This window comes from Bos indicus, chromosome 22 (genome assembly GCF_029378745.1).
Source record: "Bos indicus isolate NIAB-ARS_2022 breed Sahiwal x Tharparkar chromosome 22, NIAB-ARS_B.indTharparkar_mat_pri_1.0, whole genome shotgun sequence".
Lineage (NCBI taxonomy): Eukaryota > Metazoa > Chordata > Mammalia > Artiodactyla > Bovidae > Bos > Bos indicus.
The window spans coordinates 31,278,877-31,298,030 of record NC_091781.1 but is presented as its reverse complement, the minus strand read 5'-3'; the positions used below and the strand labels follow the sequence as shown (position 1 = coordinate 31,298,030).

Genomic DNA, 19,154 nt, shown 5'->3' with positions numbered 1-19,154 from the left:
AGTCAGGCAAAGATAGATATTTTGGGATTTGTTATTGTTGTTGTTTGTCTCGATCATAAAAAGTTCTGTTGACTCATTTAACTTTCGTGTTCTTTGGTTATTGACAGTGTGTTTTTTTTTACATTCGATGAAGGTAGTGAGATAGCGTCATTAGAATATTTAAGAACACGTTTGTGAGCAGCGCCATGCCTACAGAGACCGAAGAAAATTCAAGTGACTTCAACCTCCACAAATCGCTTTAATTTGTTTGATTGTTTGTTTTAGTTTGTTGGAGTCAAAAGTCACTTTCTAAGTTTATACCACATCTTAAAAGATTTTTTATAAATATGAGGAAGTGCTCAATATAATTATGAATCACTTGAATTTTCAGAAAAAGAAAAAAAGATATGGTTTCTGCAGCACATTCTGTATTAGGAAACTCAGTGCTGAATAAGTACCTGCACATGAATTTCTTTCGGGTTCCTACACAACTGATCATTTAGTAAAATGAACTGGTTCTGTTTTAATATCCTGTTGCTTATTGTACCTGACAAACAGAAATGAGGAAAATGAAGAATTAACGATCTGGGGTCATTTTCTTGAAACTTGCACATAATTCCCATTTCTGCTTATTAGAATAAAGAAAAGATTTTCTGTAACAAATTAAGAATATGCATAACCTGTTATGACATAGTCATAAGCATATAATAATATGGTCTAGAATTACAGTACTCTCTCAAAGTACATCATATTCAAAATTCACTGGGTATGTCTTAGAGACATCTGTTGTAATTACAGGAACACGGTTTCTAATTCATTTAATTCCCTTTCCTACCTAAACTGTACATATAAGTGAATTTTAAGAGACTGTATAAATAAATTTTTAATTACAAAATGATGTTATACAATACATTATTAATAATAACCAACAATGCATAATGTTTATGCATGAGTCCATTAGAAAGACAAGCTAATGTATGTCAATTCTAAAAGAATGCACTAATTTGTCCTGAATTTGTGAATGAAGTTGAATCCATGATGCAAGCCAATGAGTGCAATAACACAGAATGGTTCTGCATGCTATTTTGCAGTCAAGAAACATCTTGTACCTATGGCATTTAAGAAGTATGTAAGATTTGTTCATCACATGTGATCAAGATCTGATTTTTCAGTGAGCCATGCGGTGGGGAAATTTGGAACAAGACCATTGAGTTGACAATACTAGCTTTTCCCCAGACAGGTGCAGAATAAAATGGTGAAATGTGTACAGTCCTTACATTTCAGCACATGAAAATCACAGGCTCATTGTCATGAAGTTTCCCCTGAGGGCCAAAAGGTCTGCCTGAACACGGTTCCTTTGTTGTGCTAACGATAACAAATTTCGGAAATCTCCATGGCCAGCTCCAGACAGTCACTGGTCTCATGACAAGATTCAAAAAGGCTGCAGTCAATGTCACAGTTGCAGTTGCAGTCATTCCGGGAGTGGCTTTCATCTGAGGTGTGATGGTACCTGAGAGAGGGGCAGCAAACATTGATACACACCGTTTCACACGTGTCCGGGAGCATCAGGAGACAGTCCAGAAACTGGCAGAACAGACAGGTGAGGATAAGGGAGGCGCAGTCCTCTGTGGAAAGAAGAAAGAAAGACAATTATATGTGGCTCATCTGGGGACGCAGATGCAGGGCAAGCATGTGCAGTGGTGTGCTTGATAACTTTATAGCCGACTCTTAATTATTTATCCGTATTGGAGGTGATGTACACCGTTATTTTCTCAACTGCTCCCACCCCCTGTCCAGTACTCACTCTACTTAAGTAATTGCTTTATTAACTTCCTGAGCATTTCCTATTGATTCCACATAATCTGGTTATTTAAAGTGCTGTCCCTTTTCTAAACTCCTATATTTACATTGTGTATAGAGGTGCTGGGAAGCTGCACAATTAGCTACCTCTCTTGAAACCTTGCAGTGGTCTGAAAAATAGTAAGTCCTCCTCAAGTGCTGGGAGCTTTCAGGAGCAATTAGATTTGGGGACAAGGAGAGATCATCCACATTTCTGGCTTCTCGTCACAAGGCTTTTTTATTTGTTTGATGTGGATTCCAGTAAATCTGCCACACCCATATTCAGTGCCAGTGAAAAGCACATTTCAAAACCTAACATAAATTACTTTTTAAATAATTGTAGTTGTTTGTGGTAGTATATTATTTTTAAGCCCTGTCTCATTTTTCCTCCAGGAGATCAAGGAGGAATCAGCCTTGATTTTATATAGTTAAATGAAATACATCATCATATACACTTAAAATGGTATAAATCTTATCAATCCTATGTAAGAAAACTGTTTTAGAAATTTGCTATGCAGACTTGTAAAAATGTGAAAAGTATCTCTAAGGCATCGAAGGTAATTGGTAATTCTAGCCAAGCAGCTGTGATGGGTTATGGATTATTTTTGTTTGTTTGTTTCTACAAAGGGAATTAGTTAGAAGATGAAGTAATTCTTTTGTTAAAATTATAACTTCTTTCCTTTTCTTTCTTCATTCTTCCCCCCTCCTTCTTCTTTTTTTTTTTAAGTTAAGAAAGTCTCAAAAACATGTAAGGGTCTTTAAAAAGGGTAGGTAAGTGTTCATATGATATATCATCTAAGTAATTAAAATCAGTATACTGAAGACTGCTGATGGTTGAAAGTAACATTTTAGTGTGAATTGGGGAAAATTCCCCTCTCCTAATGGGCGTATCAGTCAATCAACATTATTACACTTTTGTAATCTATTTTTCCTCCATTAAGAATGTTAGTAATCTTTGGTCTTCAGACTTCAGTTGACTGACTATACAAGCTTGCAAATTCTGCTTTCTGCATCATCTGCCAGTGCTGTCTAAGTGTTTTTAGGTCCCCATCCATTGACTTCTTAAGAATGTCTTCCGGAAAACTTTTTTCTGTTATTCGTAACAGAACTGCTGTTCTGTTGCACAACACTGCTTAGTGTTTAAGAGAAGGGAGAACATGGAAATTCTCTGAAAGGGAACAAATATTTTAAATACACTCATTCTAATTTATTAAAAAAAAATATATATATATATATAAAGGTCTAAAGTGAGTTCTGCAATCAGATAAACAAAAATCTTCCTTCATCCCTCAGTCCCTCCTGCCCTCTTCCCCAGCCTCTCACCTTCTGATTCTTTCTTCCCAGTAAGACAGAGTGGTAAAGAACCAGGCCATAACTTTTATGACCACTTTAATTGCTATGTATTGTTGCAGGTGCTGTGGCCATTACTCAGTATTTATAGTTTAGGTGGCCTATTTCATAATACGTCTATGGTGTGTGTACTCATCTCTCTGCCAGACAGGGTGTATTTTTATCCCCTTAGAGCCAGCTTCTAGCATGTGGCCAACCCACCCATAGCTCACAAGTCACTACAAATCATCCACAAAAACTCAGCAGTGAGTGAGTGCCGTTCATAGACTGTTCTCAGTATGCATTTCTGAAGAGGGCGTGTTGGTGGCCAAAGATCTTGGGCATAAAGCCTCATCACTTTTTTTTTTAATGCCAAGACTGCTGCTCTAGCAGCCCCTGGTAAAGAAGAGGCTCTCAGGAGAAAATATTCCAAGCAAATGCTCCCTGATCTCTTAGACTGGAGAATCAGAGACTTACTCAGGTCTGTGACCATATAAAAATAATTTACCCACCAGATCCTGTCATTTGTAAATATTACAAGATTCAAAGTTTGGCTTAGAAATAAGTCAGGTTGGGTGCAGGGTGTCCTCTGGGGATGGGAGCTGGTATTTCCTATCAGAGTGTGAAAACCTGTTTGTAAAATGGCCTTGTAATTTCCTGTGGGTATATAACTGGTTTGAATCCTCTTGCCAACAGCTCCTCAAGTTGTCAGACCCTGGAGGTCTCTGCTTCTGATGTACACCATAGATTTTATGTATAATATTATATATATATTGACCTAATCCTTTGGTCAAGCTGGCATTTGTTTCCTTCCTTATCTCTATCTTGCACTTGAGAATAGAGCCCATTATTCTTTTTCTGTTTATAAGTCAGTCCTTTTTATTTGGTTATAAAAGGCAGAGCCTCTAGCCCAGAAAAACACAGCAATATTAATGAATTGAAAACAGATTTTTTTCCCCAACTTTCAAGCGTGTTCCACACAGTTCCTAAAAGACGTATTAAATAATTCTGCATGATCAGGGGAAACTATTTTGCATATGGCCCATTTTTGTTTGCACAGAAGTAGCGTAAGCAGTTCAGGGGGAAAGTCTCAACTGTTTGAAAAGAGAATTGGACTTTCCATTCTCCTGAATGGGTATATTTTCCTTTGCCTGCAGTATTCCTTAGGACTTTAATGTTGCATAAACTTGATGTTCCATAGCCTATCATTAGCACTCCTCGTGGCCAATCTAAAGCATCATGACCTCGTGCCCAGCATCCATCCAGCCGCCTGCGTCTCATCTCTTCTGCACTGTGTTCAGAACATCTCTCACTTAGCAAGGCCACCTTGCATCATGGAGCTCCCTCTTTCCCACATTCCACAAACCTGTCTCTTCCCTAATTGTATCTTGTGAATGGCTCCTGAACGCACATATGAATTGCCTGAAAGCTGCACCTCATTCCTCTCATTTTTCTTTTCCTCATCATACCCTCTCCACCCAATTCTCTCCTGAGTTTCGCTGATTTCCTTGCAGAGTCCTATTTGAGATTCGTCAGCCTCTGTCCACTGTCTTAGCTGTAGCCACTCTCAGGTCCATGTTAACAGCCTCCTGTCCAGGACAATGCTTCCACATGAGCCCACCTCAAATTCATTAGCCCTTGTGATATTTAAAATCATAAATTAGAACATCTCACTCTCCCTTTAGAAGTAGGTCCTAAATCCTTACCTCAGGCTACAAAGCTCTCTGCTTTGAATCTTCTCTTTGGTTTTATCTTCTTCCAAATGCCCTGCTCGCTGTGGCTTCTGCTGGTGCCACTTACTTCTGTTTTGTCTACTAACAGTTGCTAGTGGCTGAGGAGCTAATGTGCGTGCTGAGGATCTACTGCTAACTAGGAGAGACCAAGAGAAGAGGTGGCAGAGCTTTCCTATTACTGCTGATTTCCTCACTTGGCTTTTCGGCTCTCTTCATACCTTTGCGGCACATTCCTTACGTATTAAATTCCTTTTATTGAACTACCTGGCATCACAGCATAGGCTCCGCATGTTGCTGTCAGGATACCCATCTCATTTCTCACTCCTTCCTTCCTTAAACCTGCCTTAAAGGAGATCTGAGACCTTCAGGCCATTCACCTGAATGTGGTATTTGCCTTTGAGCAAGAAGCCATGACGAAAACCCTCTGAGGGTGCTTTTATTTCCTCTTAGGGTGCTTTTATTTCCTCTTTCGGAGAAGGCAATGGCACCCCACTCCAGTACTCTTGCCTGGAAAATCCCATGGATGGAGGAGCCTGGAAGGCTGCAGTCTGTGGGGTCGCTGAGGGTCGGACACGACTGAGCGACTTCACTTTCACTTTTCACTTCATGCATCGAAGAAGGAAATGGCAACCCACTCCAGTGTTCTTGCCTGGAGAATCCCAGGGGCGGGGAAGCCTGGTGGGCTGCCGTCTATGGGGTCGCACAGAGTCGGACACGACTGAAGTGACTTAGCAGCAGCATTTCCTCTTTACTTTCACCCCTAGGGTGCATGGAGGATGTGAAGACTGTGAAGTGCTAAGTGATACTCTTATGATCCTGAAGGACTACTGCAGCCTCTGGACCATTCCAAATGTAATTAGAATATTGGCTGTTTAAGGGGGAGAATCTGTTTCTGTTTTGTATATGCATTCATTTGTATTACTTTTGGTTCCACATATAAAGTTTGTCTTTCTCTGCCTGACTTACTTCACTAAGCATAATATTCTGTAGTTCCATCTACGTTGTTGCAAGTGCCAGCATTTCATTCTTTTTTATGATTGAGTAGTATTCCCGTGTACAGGTACACCATATCTTAATGTGGTTGCTAAAGGGGAGATAGAAAGGGGGGCAAATTAGGGGTACGGGCTTCACAGATACAAACTAAAGTATATAAAATAGGTAAGCAACAAGGATGTACAGTACAGCACAGGAAATTATGCCTGTTATTTTATAATAACCTATAGTAGAGTATCGGAGAAGGCAATGGCACCCCACTCTAGTACTCTTGCTTGGAAAATCCATGGACGGAGGAGCCTGGTGGGCTGCAGTCCATGGGGTCGCTAAGAGTCGGAGACGACTGAGCGACTTCACTTTCACTTTTCACTTCCATGCTTTGGGGAAAGAAATGGCAACCCACTCCAGTGTTCTTGCCTGGAGAATCCCAGGGACAAGGGAGCCTGGTGGGCTGCACAGAGTCAGACATGACTGAAGCGACTTAGCAGCAGCAGCAGCATAGTAGAGTATAATCTGCAAAAATACTGAGTCACTATGCTATATACTTGAAGCTAACACAGTCCTGGAAATCAAGCATACTTCACATTTAAAGAGGCAGGAAACTCCCCTCATGGTCCAGTTGTTAAGATTCTGCACTTCCAATGCAGGGGGCACAGGTTTGATCCCTGGTCAGGGAACTTAGGATCCCACATGCTGCACCACACGGCCAAAAAATAAAAAATAAATATGGGAGAAAAAGAGAGGCAGAATCTGCCTCATTAGAAAAGATCATATTTAGTTAAAATGGAGAAGGTAACAGTGCAAAGGAATTTCCACTATTGTACCTGAGGTCAGTCCCTCACTCATGATCCTGTCCTCTCTGAGTTTGCCCTTCTAGCTGTCGTTCTTGCCACCACCATGTCTGGAATCAGGAGGAGGGCGGAACCAGAGGTGGCTGTAGCTGCCCTCTCTGGTCCCTGTCACACTTCTCAACTCCAGAAGCATAGCTCCGGCATCTTTGGGAATCATTTTCCAAAGTGGCAAGAACATGATTTTAAAAAATACAGATTAAAAAAAAAATCCTATCCTCTTCTCCCAAAACAAAATTAAAAACAAAAACAAAGCAAAGGACAAGATGAACCTCATCCAAATGGCATATTCTGGTACATTATGGTTAGTGTTCTGTCACCGAGAGAACTTGGCATTAATAACAAGATTCATGACATGGTGGCTCCAACTGGTTACTGGAAGTTTTGGGTTCAAAAGTATAAAAATTGGTTCCCACTCCCCCAACATTAAGTTCTTCAAAAAAGTCTGTAATGCAGAATGGAAATAGATAAAGTGTGACTGCCTTTCTCTAGCTGGGGTATCATCCCTGATTTTATCAATTTTAATAGCTACTTAAATATGTCAAGATCTATTTAAGTTCAGACAAGCACAACTAACATTCAAGTTAGTTCTTTAGAACTAGAATGACTAGATTTGGGTGATACTTAGTAAATTTGTGCTTATGTTTTTTTCTGAGCAAATGAACTGAAATAATTATAAAATTGAAACATTTTATAAGGTGACACTGTTGCATTTAATTGTATGAAATTTACAGTGTAGAAAATGTAATCATTTTATTCAGTAGTCCATGGTGTAATTAAGACTATTCTTTTGAGGTGTCTTATATTTATAATTTTCCTCCTCCACTTGGATGAGACACCTCAGATTCAAAATTATACATCCATTAGGTATATTCTCAGGAATCTTTTTAAGCAGCCTGTTTTCTCATAGCATGTATATCCCTGGTTTTATCATCCACCGGGATGCTTTTACAGTCAGATCATAGAAGCAGAAGCACAGATAGTGCTCTGGACTTCTCCCCTTTTCTCCAGGAATGGGACCACATGGATGAGCCATGATTTAATAATAATGTCGCAGCACATAGTGTGTGATGCGCAGTAAAGATCCTTCTTAAATTCCCATCAGTGCACACACCATGAACTGTGCTAATGGATGAAGCACATTTTACAAAATCTGCATGTGTGAGGCTTCTCCATCCTTGTTTTAAGTGGGGAAATGTATATAAATAATAGATATTAGCAATTAAGCACCCATTCCTATGCACTCATTTATATATTTGAAAATAAATTAACCACAAACTACATGGAAGTGGATGCAATCTTCTCTTTTCCCTTCTGTTTCCCCTGCTGTTCCTGAAAGATATTTCTGTATTTATCTCAGTATGAACAATGACCCCAGCTCTCAATTTCTGCATCCTTAAATTAATTACTATCAAAATTTCCTAAAATGAAGTGAATCTGATTTAACTGTTTTAGTTCCTTGATCTTTGCTGTTTAGGATAATAAGAGTTTCTTCACACTGTTTGTGGGCCCTTGTCTGGATGTTTTACTGTCTTTTAACCAGATACCAAAAGTGCTTACCGTGGTAGGGAGATTTTTTTTTTTTTTTTACAGCTAGGGAAATGAAGGGTAAACTACTGCCTAGGCTGTTAGCTTAATATTGGAATTTCCTGGACCACAGTATCCTTGGTCCAGGCCTTAACAAGACAGTCTAATTCAGTGGTCTTCATGAATCTCCTTTGCTCTTTTGCAGAGTGAATGGTTTTTTCCTACATGAGGCACCAGAGTAGGGTTGCCATTTTAATAGAATAGTCATTTGGGTCTTCCCTGAGAATACAAGGGTTCAGGCAACATGCTGACTGCATTGGCCTTCTCATTCTGCCAAGACACCTGATAAGACAGGTTAGAGTGGTTCTGCTATACGTGTGTGTGTGTGTGGATACATATAATGGGAATTCCTGATTCTGGAATCATTACAAGAGCTGTGTAACCCTGACATGATTTGACAGAATTCTTTAGTGTCAAAATGTTGAGAATGCTGTTGTATTGCCTGTTTTCTTGATTAGCACCAAGCTCTAACAAAACGAGAAATATGGACATCATCTTGACTCAAGGTCATAACCTGGCCAGAGTTAGCCAAAATCCATGTCTTGTTGTGAGTATCTGGGGCTTCATAAAGTAAGCTGGCAACATCGTAAGTATTGCCAACACTTACAAATTGAGAGGTTGCGTGTAACATTCTAGGTCTGGCAACTCTGAACCTCTTTTTCCTTCTGGCAACAATTAGCTGGAGCTGAGTAGAGGCGGTGCTGTTTACCTTGCCATAATACTCGCCAATGTCTATTGTTTACCTCCATGCTTCATTATTCACATTATCATCTGGCAACTGCATTTGCAGGCGATCCTGTCTGTAGCTTCTGGTCCAAAGCATCCATGACATTTTCACAAGATCATATATAACATGTATTAGAAATCTTTTCCTTACTTTTTAAAACCGTAATCATAATAAAAGCAAAAATTAGACACCCATTATGTGATAGACTTTGGGATGTTTTCCCGTGCTGTTTCATTTGATCTTCAAAACACCGTATGGCATGTTACTAGCACCATTATATAACTGAAAGTCTGAGATTCATAGGTGGTAAAACTTTATCCAGTTTTATACAGTGAATAAATTTGAGTCAGGAATTAAACTGATGTGATTTCAAAGTTCCTGTTATACAGAGTTCATTTCATTTTTTGTCTTATTTTGAAAGGCAAATATGAATTTAAATATAGACCAGAAACTATACCCTGTTATGTTTTCCTTTGAGAAACTTCGAGTTTTCCTTAAATGCAAATATCAATATGGAATATTATAAAGCTCTTGAGTGATTTGCATCTTCTGTAAAGGTCACTGCAAAGTTAGCCTGATTAAAATTCCATATGTCTTAGTCTGAAGTCCATTACTTTGAACTTGACTATGCTGATCATTTAACATCAGCTCAGTTTGAAATTGGTTTTGCAGATGAAACATGCCTCTTATGTCATACATCGAGATGGTTTGGTGTAGCTTTGCACTGATTCAAACGCCTAGGAGGTAGTGTTACCAGAGGAACCAACCTTTTCCCACAGGCTGCTGATGTCAGCATCCTTATAGTTAAAGAAGTTTATTTTTACACATTTTAAACTTTTTGATACTATTCCACTCTGCCTTCTTCTCCTCTCAGTCCTCTCAGTCTAGACTCAAAGGTTGAATAGTTCCAGATCCAAGAAGAGAAAAAAATTGGCCATTTAAAAAATTTACTTCATCACTCCATAGCCAGGATGATTATACCTCACTCAAGCTATTTAAAACACTTTGCCTCAGACTCCCACCTTGGAGAGCAAACAACCTACCAAGCACCTCATAATTGCAAGGTGACCTTGACATGTGTCATTCACCAGAGTTTTCAAATCAAAGTCTTCCTGTTTAATATTCATAAAGACTTTTTTTCCCCCTAACAGCATATGTGATGATTTTCCAGGGGCCGGGGGTTGGGGAGCTTTATTTAGAGATAGGTTGATTGTGAGAAACATACCATCAGTGTCTCTCGGATGAACTGAAGTATCAGTTTGGAGGTAGGAAAATTTCGTTTGGCTTTCTTCAAGGGAGGACAGTGATATGCTGGATTCTGACAGTTTTTTCTCACTGGGGGTTTCCTTGGCTGGTCCATCTGTGATATTGAATTCGGATACTGAATTTATAACGATAGCATTAATGGCTTTCTGGTCTGCCTGCTTTTCATTTGTGAGTTGCACATCTAGATGAAAAAAGAAAACACACATACAGACACCCACTATAGTTGACATGACCTAGGGATCCAAAGATGGATGTTTGCGGACAAATCCCCATTCTAGACTTTTCTAAGATTAAAATATTATTTGAAAGTATGCAACGTTATTGAATAGGATTATTTTGAATGAAAATATATGTAAGAATAAACGTGCAATAATTATACAATTTAAAACACATGGCAATTTTCACATTTCATGGTAATTGGTAACACTAATTTCCATGGTGGTCTTTGTAGTAATGGGTGGGAGAAGCAAGGTGTTCATTCACTAGAATTAACAAAAATCTCATAAAATGTTGTCAGCTTATTGTCATAATGTGTTGTGAATCTCAGAAGTAGTATTGGGTTAGCCAAGAAGTTGGTTTGGGTTTTTCTCTAACATCTCCTGGAGAAACCTAAATGAACTTTTTGGCCAATAAACGGATTTTTAAATGCTGGACAGTACTGTTTAATAATGAGTATGATCTCAATCAAGTTGTTGCATTCCTTTGTCTTTACAGACCTCAGTTTCCTTCCCTGTATAAGAAAAGGGGTCACACGTAACCAGCCTATAAGCTCATTTCCATGTCTGCCTTGAAGACTCTTTGGTTGCCAGTCTTTTCTCTGCTTTGCCATTTGTTAGGTCCTTATAAAGGTGATAGTCTTTCTTTGTGGCTTTGAGAGTGTGCTTCTTGGGGAACAGGCTTTTATTTCCATGTAACACCCTGGGAGGGAATGTCTAGCAAGCTCTTTGACTGAGATCCTGGTTTGGAGAGGCACAGGGCAGGCTGAGGAGACCTAGATGCTTCATGTGGTTCACATCTCCCATGTTTGTTTACTGATTCCCACATAATAATTGAGGGTGTTAGCACTGGGCTGGGCCCTCAGAATTCAGTGCTGCCTAACTGGGGCTGCCCTGGGGGTTCAGACAATAAAGAATCTTCCTGCAATGCAGAAGACCCAGGGTCAATCTTTGGGTCAGGAAGATCCCCTGGAGAAGGGAATAGCAATCCATTCCAGTATTCTTGCCTGGAGAATCCCATGGACAGAGAAGCCTGGTGGGCTACAGTCCATGGGGTCGCAGAGAGTGAGACGTGACTGAGTGACTAACGCAACAGAGGTATGGTCACTGGCTTTTAGAAATGTCGAACAAATTAGCAATACAGTAAAATGTTGAGGAGCGTACAACAGAAGCATACCACAAAATCAGGTTAGAGAAAGAGACAAGACAGGGTAGTGGTGCAGTTAATGTATAGCTTAACTGCACCAGTGAAGTGATCCAGAGATGCAGAGAAGGGTTAACAGATGTGAGACACACATACATCCAGACTGATTCCCAGGGAATTCTCCAGACCTCAACAAGCACCAGTCCTGGGGATCGGGCAGCTCTACTGGGAGGTAGTGAAGATGCTTTCTGGAGGATTTCCTTTTCCATCACTAGCCCAGTCCCTGATTGAGTAATGCTCACTGAGTGACTGAAATCAATAAAAGAGTTGGCAACCTGGTTTAATTTTACTGTGGTTAGGCAGCTCAGTGCAGGAAGTATCTTCTTGCCAACTCCATTGTCATTGTCCTTTCAGAAGCTGCTTTTTGGTTTGAAGCAGATGAAAATCTCTACTTGATCCTACCTGCTAGGACGGGGGTTCCTTAGACCTATCTACAGAGTAGAATCATCTTGGAAATCTTTTAAAACTTGGAAATATTTTAAAGATCAGGCATCCCCTCTATCCCTTTAACAGATTGGATTACAGTTCCTCAGAGATTTTGGAAGCTCCCCAGGAGATTCCAACATGCTGACAAGTTTGGGAACCACTGCCATAGTGACCTTCTGCTTTTGAGAGTGGAAAAAGGAGAGGACAGCCTACTGATAGGTACATCAGTGATTTTCAGAAGCTAATTATGAAACAGTTGCTCTCCAAAGGCTCCTAACTTGTGTGAGAGCTGACACTATTGCACACACAGTTGTCTTCAGCCTTTTTTGTTTCTTTCTGAGCCTCCAAATAGACTTGACTTTAACAGTGCTTAATTTCTTTTTTCTGTCTCTTATGCTCTTGGCTTTAAATCTCTTAGATGCAGTTTGATTCACGTTAAAAGGGATTGGCAGAAACAGGTTCTGGAAAACATCTATTGTTGATAGCATTTAATGTAATATCAACCTAGATAGCAAAAACCAGAGACATCATTTTGACTACAAAGGTACATATAGTCAAAGCTATGGTTTTTCTAGTAATCATATATGGATGTGAGAGTTGGGCCATAAAAGAAGGCTAAACACTGCAGAATTTATGCTTTCTAACTGTGGTGCTAGAGAGGACTCTTGAGAGTCCCTTAGACAGCTAGGAGATCAAACCAGTCAATCCTAAAAGAAATCAACTCTGAATATACATTGGAAGGATTGATACTGAACCTGAAGCTCCAATACTTTGGGCACCTAATGCAAAGAGCCGACTTGCTGTAAAAGACTGTCATGCTGGGAAAAACTGATGGCAAGAGGAGAAGTGACAGAGAATGAGTTAGTTGGATGGCATCACAGACTCAATGGACATGAGTTTGAGCAAACTCGGGGAAATAGTGAAGGACAGGGAAACCTGGTAGGCTGCAGTCCATGGCGCTAAGAGTCGGACTCAACTTCACTTTCCCTTTTCACTTTCATGCATTGGAGAAGGAAATGGCAACCCACTCCAGTGTTCTTGCCTGGAGAATCCCAGCGACGGCGGAGCCTGGTGGGCTGCCGTCTATGGGGTCGCACAGAGTCAGACACGACTGAAGTGACTTAGCAGCAGCAGCAGCAGCATGGGGTTGCAAAGAGTTGGATACAAATTAGCAACTGAATAACAGTAATAACAATGTAATATTGAATTGATAGAATTAGCTCAACAGATTGAGAAACTCTTGGACTCTAACTCAAGAGAGATTCATGGATTTAAGATAATGATGATAATGATAAAAAAGAATAGTTTATTTTTCTTACTTGGATATCAAAGTGTCGACTAACCACCTATGATCACAAATAGTCATTAAAATTATGCCTTCAGTACTCTGAGAAGTACTGACATTTGGGGCCGGATAATTCTTTGTCACAGGGAAATTATAGAATGTTTAGCAACATCCCAGTCCTCTCCCTACTTGATGCCAGTAACACCAATTACCCCAGGATACAATAAACAAAAATGTCTGTGGATATTGCCAGATTTCCTCCAAGGGTTAAAAATCACCCATTTTGAATACCAAACCACTGCCTTAAATGCACGTGCGCACACACGCACGCACACACACACACACAGAATTGTATACATTTTATGTCAAGTGTTCTGTGTTACCACTATGTACCTTATTTAAGCATCACAAAGACACTAGGAGGCAGTTATTGTCAGCCTCCCAGAATACATAGGAAATGCATACATTGGTACCCCAAGTTAACAGATGAGTAAAGCCAAGGCTTAGAAAGTTTATTTAGATAAGTTGCCTGAGGCTTCCTTGTTAGTAAACGATAGACCTGGGATTTGAACCCAGGCCGTTTGGATTCCAAAACCGTTGCTCTTATCCCTGTCTCTTTATATTACTCAGTAGTTCCTCCTATTTGTTCTTAGCTTTTCTCTCTCCTTCCTCACCACTGGAACTGCACATCAGCAAAACCCTTTTCACTCTAAATCCTTTGATGTGTCACCTACTGGAAATCAAGCCTTGCAAATAACATCACTTTATAGACATATCTCTCCCTCAGCAGTCTTTACAAAGCAGGACTACCTTCTCGCACATTTAGGGAATCCTGCCTTTTTAGTTACAGCTGCTCTGTCCTCAGGAAGAGCTGATAGATAGCGAAACCTTGATGAGGATAGAGATTACAGCAGCTATTTACTTACAGAATTAATTAACAATCAGTGCAAATTATCACACGTAGTCAGGCAGCATGTAATGTAAATTGCTTTTGCACAAAGTAATTCAGTAACAAAAAAAGTTGGATAGAGGTTACTGGAATGTAAGAACATGCGGAGAATACAGTATACAGCCAAGTGGTATATGATTCTCTTTTTAATTTCTCGACACTTTTAAGTATAGCATTTTGAATCTAAGTGGTGTGCTACATTAAGCAACCATTTGGAGACACTGGGCTTGTACTGAGAGAATTTTATAGAGAAGTTAAGCTGCCATTCATAAAGTTATTTTAATTCTATATCTGTTTATATTTTTATTTTTTTCCACTCCCCAGTGGGAACTATCTGTTACTCATTAGAAAATCATCTGACAAACACACATTTCAGAACCCAGTCTGTTCAACCCAGAATTCTGACATCTGAAATGAGTCACAATTTTGGGTGAATGTTACTGACATCTTCCGTCTTTTGTAGATGGAGTGCTAACAATAATTTCCCCAGATTCCTTCTTTTGTGGTGTTATTTGACTTTGTACCCAAAGTATTACAAAGTAACATAAGCTAAAAGGAGAAACACATAAAAAGTGGTATCACATCTTCTGCAGAGAAAACTATTTTGGAATTAAATAAGGAATTTGTGAAACTATATTTGGGATGTTATACATAGTTCTTGACATTAACTTAGAGAAAATAATTTTTTTCAACAGGAAAAAGATCACAAAAATTAGGACAAAAATTAGAAGTTCATCTGTATTGTTGGGGAAAAATATTAAAGTGGATACTAAAAGTCAAGGAAATAGAAAATTTCTGTTTGGGCTAGAAGTAATTGCAGAAGCAGTGGGAATAAATGTGAGTAACAGAGAAGACAGACAGTTAATTAATTTTTTATTACCACTGAGCAAATGTTATTAATTTAGTTCAATTAACGTTTATTGAGTACCCACATGCAATGGATGAATCAATGTGAGAGGAGATGTTAATTTATTTATTTGAAGTTTTTAAGGAAACATTTTAATGATTTTCATTTTTGCTCACTAATTGTGACTTTAGAATTTTTGCATTGGTGCATCTTCAGAGTTTATACATATATCTATACATATGTATATTCAAATTATGAATATACTTATGAACTACTTATTCAAATTATGAATAAGTAGCATTACCCCCACCCTATCCCACAGGCACTCCTCTGATTCTCTTCTTGTTTTTTTTCTTCCCTTCCACTCCCCTTTCTCTCTCTGGGTTTACTTCTTTGACAGACCTTTCGTACCTCTGTTACTGGTTTCTTTTTCCCCCTCCCATTCCTTCAATATTCCTCAAACTTTGTCCTTTTAGTTCCTTGCTTTGTTCCTTGGTCTTAATTCTCACTCACAACTCATTTTCTTTTGCAGTTGGTTACCAAATCTCTATGCAGTCAGTCAGCCAGGCACATAACTGTGTGCCTAGATATGCTTGGGATTTCAGAGACTAAGAGCAAATAGTCTTGGTCCTCAAGAGACCCACAGTCATCACACATTGCAATCTCAGACATGCAGCTGACTATTGGATGTTTTATTTGAATTTTCAGCCAAATTATTACAATTGTTTTGTCTCTTTCTACTTGGACTTTCATTCTCCTCCCTGAACTTGATATTTCTGAATATCCCTGAAGAATTCACAATTAATTTCTTTTCAAAGTATTGCCCTTTTGCTGATTTCTAAAACTTAAAGTATTCTTTGATTTGTTCCATCCCTCCACCTGGTGCAATAGTAAAGAATCTGCCTGCCAACGTAGGAGGTGCAAGAGATGCAGGTTTGATCTCTGTGTTGGGAAGATCCCCTGAAGTAGGAAATGGCAACCCCTCCAGTAATCTTGCCTGAAAAATTCCATGGAGAGAGGTACCTGGTGAGCTACGGTCCATGGGGTTGCAAAGAGTGGAACATGACTAAGCAACTGAGCACACTCACCAAACACGCACACGTGCGTCCTTCCATCATATTATTTACCAGTTCTTATTTGTTCTTCCTTCTAAATATCTCACAAGTCCATCTCTGTTTTTTCATTTGCAAACTACCAGTCAGGTTTAATCTTCTGTGCCCTTAATTCTGGATTCCAAGGCATACCTCAGAGATTTCGCTGGTTCTGTTGCAAAAGACCACAGTGAAACAAATATCGCAGTAAAGCAGGTCATGTGAATCTTGCTTTCTCAGCACATCTGAAAGTTATGTTTACATTATACTATAGTCTGTTTTGGAGAAGGCGATGGCACCCAACTCCAGTACTCTTGCCTGGAAAATCCCATGGACGGAGGAGCCTGGTAGGCTGCAGTCCATGGGGCCGCGAAGAGTCGGACATGACTGAGCGACTTCACTTTCACTTCTCACTTTCATACATTGGAGAAGGAAATGGCAACACACTCCAGTGTTCTTGCCTGGAGAATCCCAGGGACGGGGGAGCCTGGTGGGCTGCCATCTCTGGGGTCGCACAGAGTTGGACACGACTGAAGCGACTTAGCAGCAGCAGCAGCAGCATAGTCTGTTAAGTGTGTAACAGCATTTTGTCGAAAAACACAACGTACATACCTTACTTAAAAATACTTCATTGCTCAAAAATGCTAAGCATCAGTGAGTTGTAATCTCTTTGTCATAGTCACCTCAAAGATCACTGATCACAGATTACCATAACAAATATAGTAAAAATGAAAAAGTTTGAAATACTGTGAGAATACCCAGGTAAAGAACCTGCCTGCCACTACAGGAAATGTGAGACTCAGGTTCAATCCCTGGGTTGGAAGATCCCCTGGAGGAGGGCACAGCAAGCCACTCCAGTATTCTTGCCTGGAGAATTCTGTGGAGAGAGGAGCCTGGCGGGCTACAGTCCATGAATACATAGAGTCAGACATGACTGAAGCAACCTAGCGCGACAGCACAGCATGCACTGAGGATTATTAAAATGTGACACAGAGACTTAAAGTGAGAAACTGCTGTTGGAAGAAGTGACTCTGATAGAATTATTTCATGCAAAGTTGCCATAGACTGCTTCCTTGGTGGCTCAGATGGTAAAGAATCTGCCTGCAATGCACGAGACCCAGGTTCAGTCCCTGGGTTGGGAAGAGCCCCTGGAGAAGGAAATGGCAACCCATTTCAATATTCTTGCCCGGAGAATCCCATGGACGGAGTATCCTGGTGGGCCACAGTCCATGGATAGCAAAGAGTTGGACACGACTGAGCAACTAACACATTTTTCAATTTGTAAAAAATGCAGTATCTGGGAAGCACTATACGGCAAAGCAAAACAAAACAAGATTGGCCTGTATTTCAGTACCATTGATCTCAACCATAATAGCAGCTCTCCCAAGACATCTTATACACTGTGATCACAATGATATCATGAGCAATATTCTCCTGATCATATTACTCATAAAAAAGCAAAACAAAGCACACACACATCATTCATACACACAAAATGTCAGTAACTCTTTCTTTCCCATTCTCTTATTCTCAATGGCTTAACTCAGTTCTGTTGACAAATGGCCTTTTGAAAAAAAGTAGCTTGCTTTTAAGTTTTCCTTCTGAGCAATAAACTCCAGAAGTCTCTATGAAAATGATTAGATAAGACTTTAAGGAAGGATGATTTTCATTTTAATTCTGCACCAGAATTTTAAGGTGAGTGTGCATTTCAAATATTTGGACTATTTTTTAAAGCTGTGACGATGAATTACATTTTCCTTTGGATTTAAATTGTCCTGTAACTTAGAATTTAGTACTGTGATTATCTGTAGTTGAAATCTGATCAAAACAGAGAAGTGACATTTGTAAGTATAAGTTACCAAGCCATTAACAGATAAGTATGATTAGTAAGCTGACACTGTACAGGTAAGAAAAAAAGTTTCTCCCTTAGTGTGTAAAGTTTGTAAAGTTCACACAAATGTCAGAAGTGATATCTTCTTGTTAGAATATATGGACTGTCTTCACAGCTTGGTGGGTAATGACACAATACACAAAATAGAAAAAAGCATACATGATCACACATGGTGAAGAATTATTAGAAAGAGCTAGAATCATTTTCCTGATGTATAGAGCACTGTTTTTCTTAAACTGAGTTAAGTTTGAGATCTGATACTATGGTTAACGACAGAACAAAATGAGGACGATAAGGATTCCCTAGTAGTGTCAAAAGTGTAATACAAGGTAACTGATACTTAAAGAAGTTGTATTTTAAAAACACACATTTTCTTTTTCAAAGCTGAGTGGGGTAGTTTACTCAAGGTGAGAGTTGAAGGCTTCTTAAGTATCTCACCTTTTGAGATGAATGGCAGTCAGTAATTCATGGAATGTGTCATTGTTATATCCTGTTAGATAGGACCACATAAAATCTTACGTTCATTACCTCTGTTTTTTCAGTTCAGTTCAGTCACTTAGTCGTGTCCAACTCTTTTTCACCCCATGGACTGTAATATGCCAGGCCTCCCTGTCCATCACCAACTCCCAGAGTTTACTCAAACTCATGTCCATTGAGTTGGTGATGTCATCCAACCATCTTATCCCCTGTCGTCCCCGTCTCCTCCCGCCTTCAATCTTTTCCAGCATCAGAGTCTTAAATGAGTCAGTTCTTCATATCAGGTGGCCAAAGTACTGGAGTTTTTAATTTTTTTTTTAATGGGGGAGAAATAAATGAACTGAGTATGTGGGGTCTTCTTTTTCTTTAATTTTTCAGATGCCAATTCTGGTTAGATGTCCTTTAAAGACATTCAGGGCTTTTTTTTTTTTTTTTTAAGACACTCAAGTAAAGCAGCAGTTTTATGTA

At 39.4% G+C, this 19,154-nt stretch overlaps 1 protein-coding gene across 2 annotated transcripts in view; it reads right to left on the bottom strand.

Moving 5' to 3' along the window:
- Positions 1 to 413: 413 nt before the first annotated feature.
- MDFIC2 (MyoD family inhibitor domain containing 2) overlaps positions 414 to 19,154 on the bottom strand; it is a 114,151-nt gene continuing 95,410 nt past the window's right edge. For both annotated transcript variants that reach the window (XM_070777263.1, XM_070777264.1), the window contains 2 exons: positions 10,261 to 10,482; positions 414 to 1,604 (listed from right to left, as the gene is read on the bottom strand). In XM_070777263.1, coding sequence (XP_070633364.1) covers positions 1,345 to 1,604; positions 10,261 to 10,482 — 482 coding nt within the window. In that variant the 3' untranslated portion in view covers positions 414 to 1,344. The remainder of the gene's footprint in view (positions 1,605 to 10,260; positions 10,483 to 19,154) is intronic.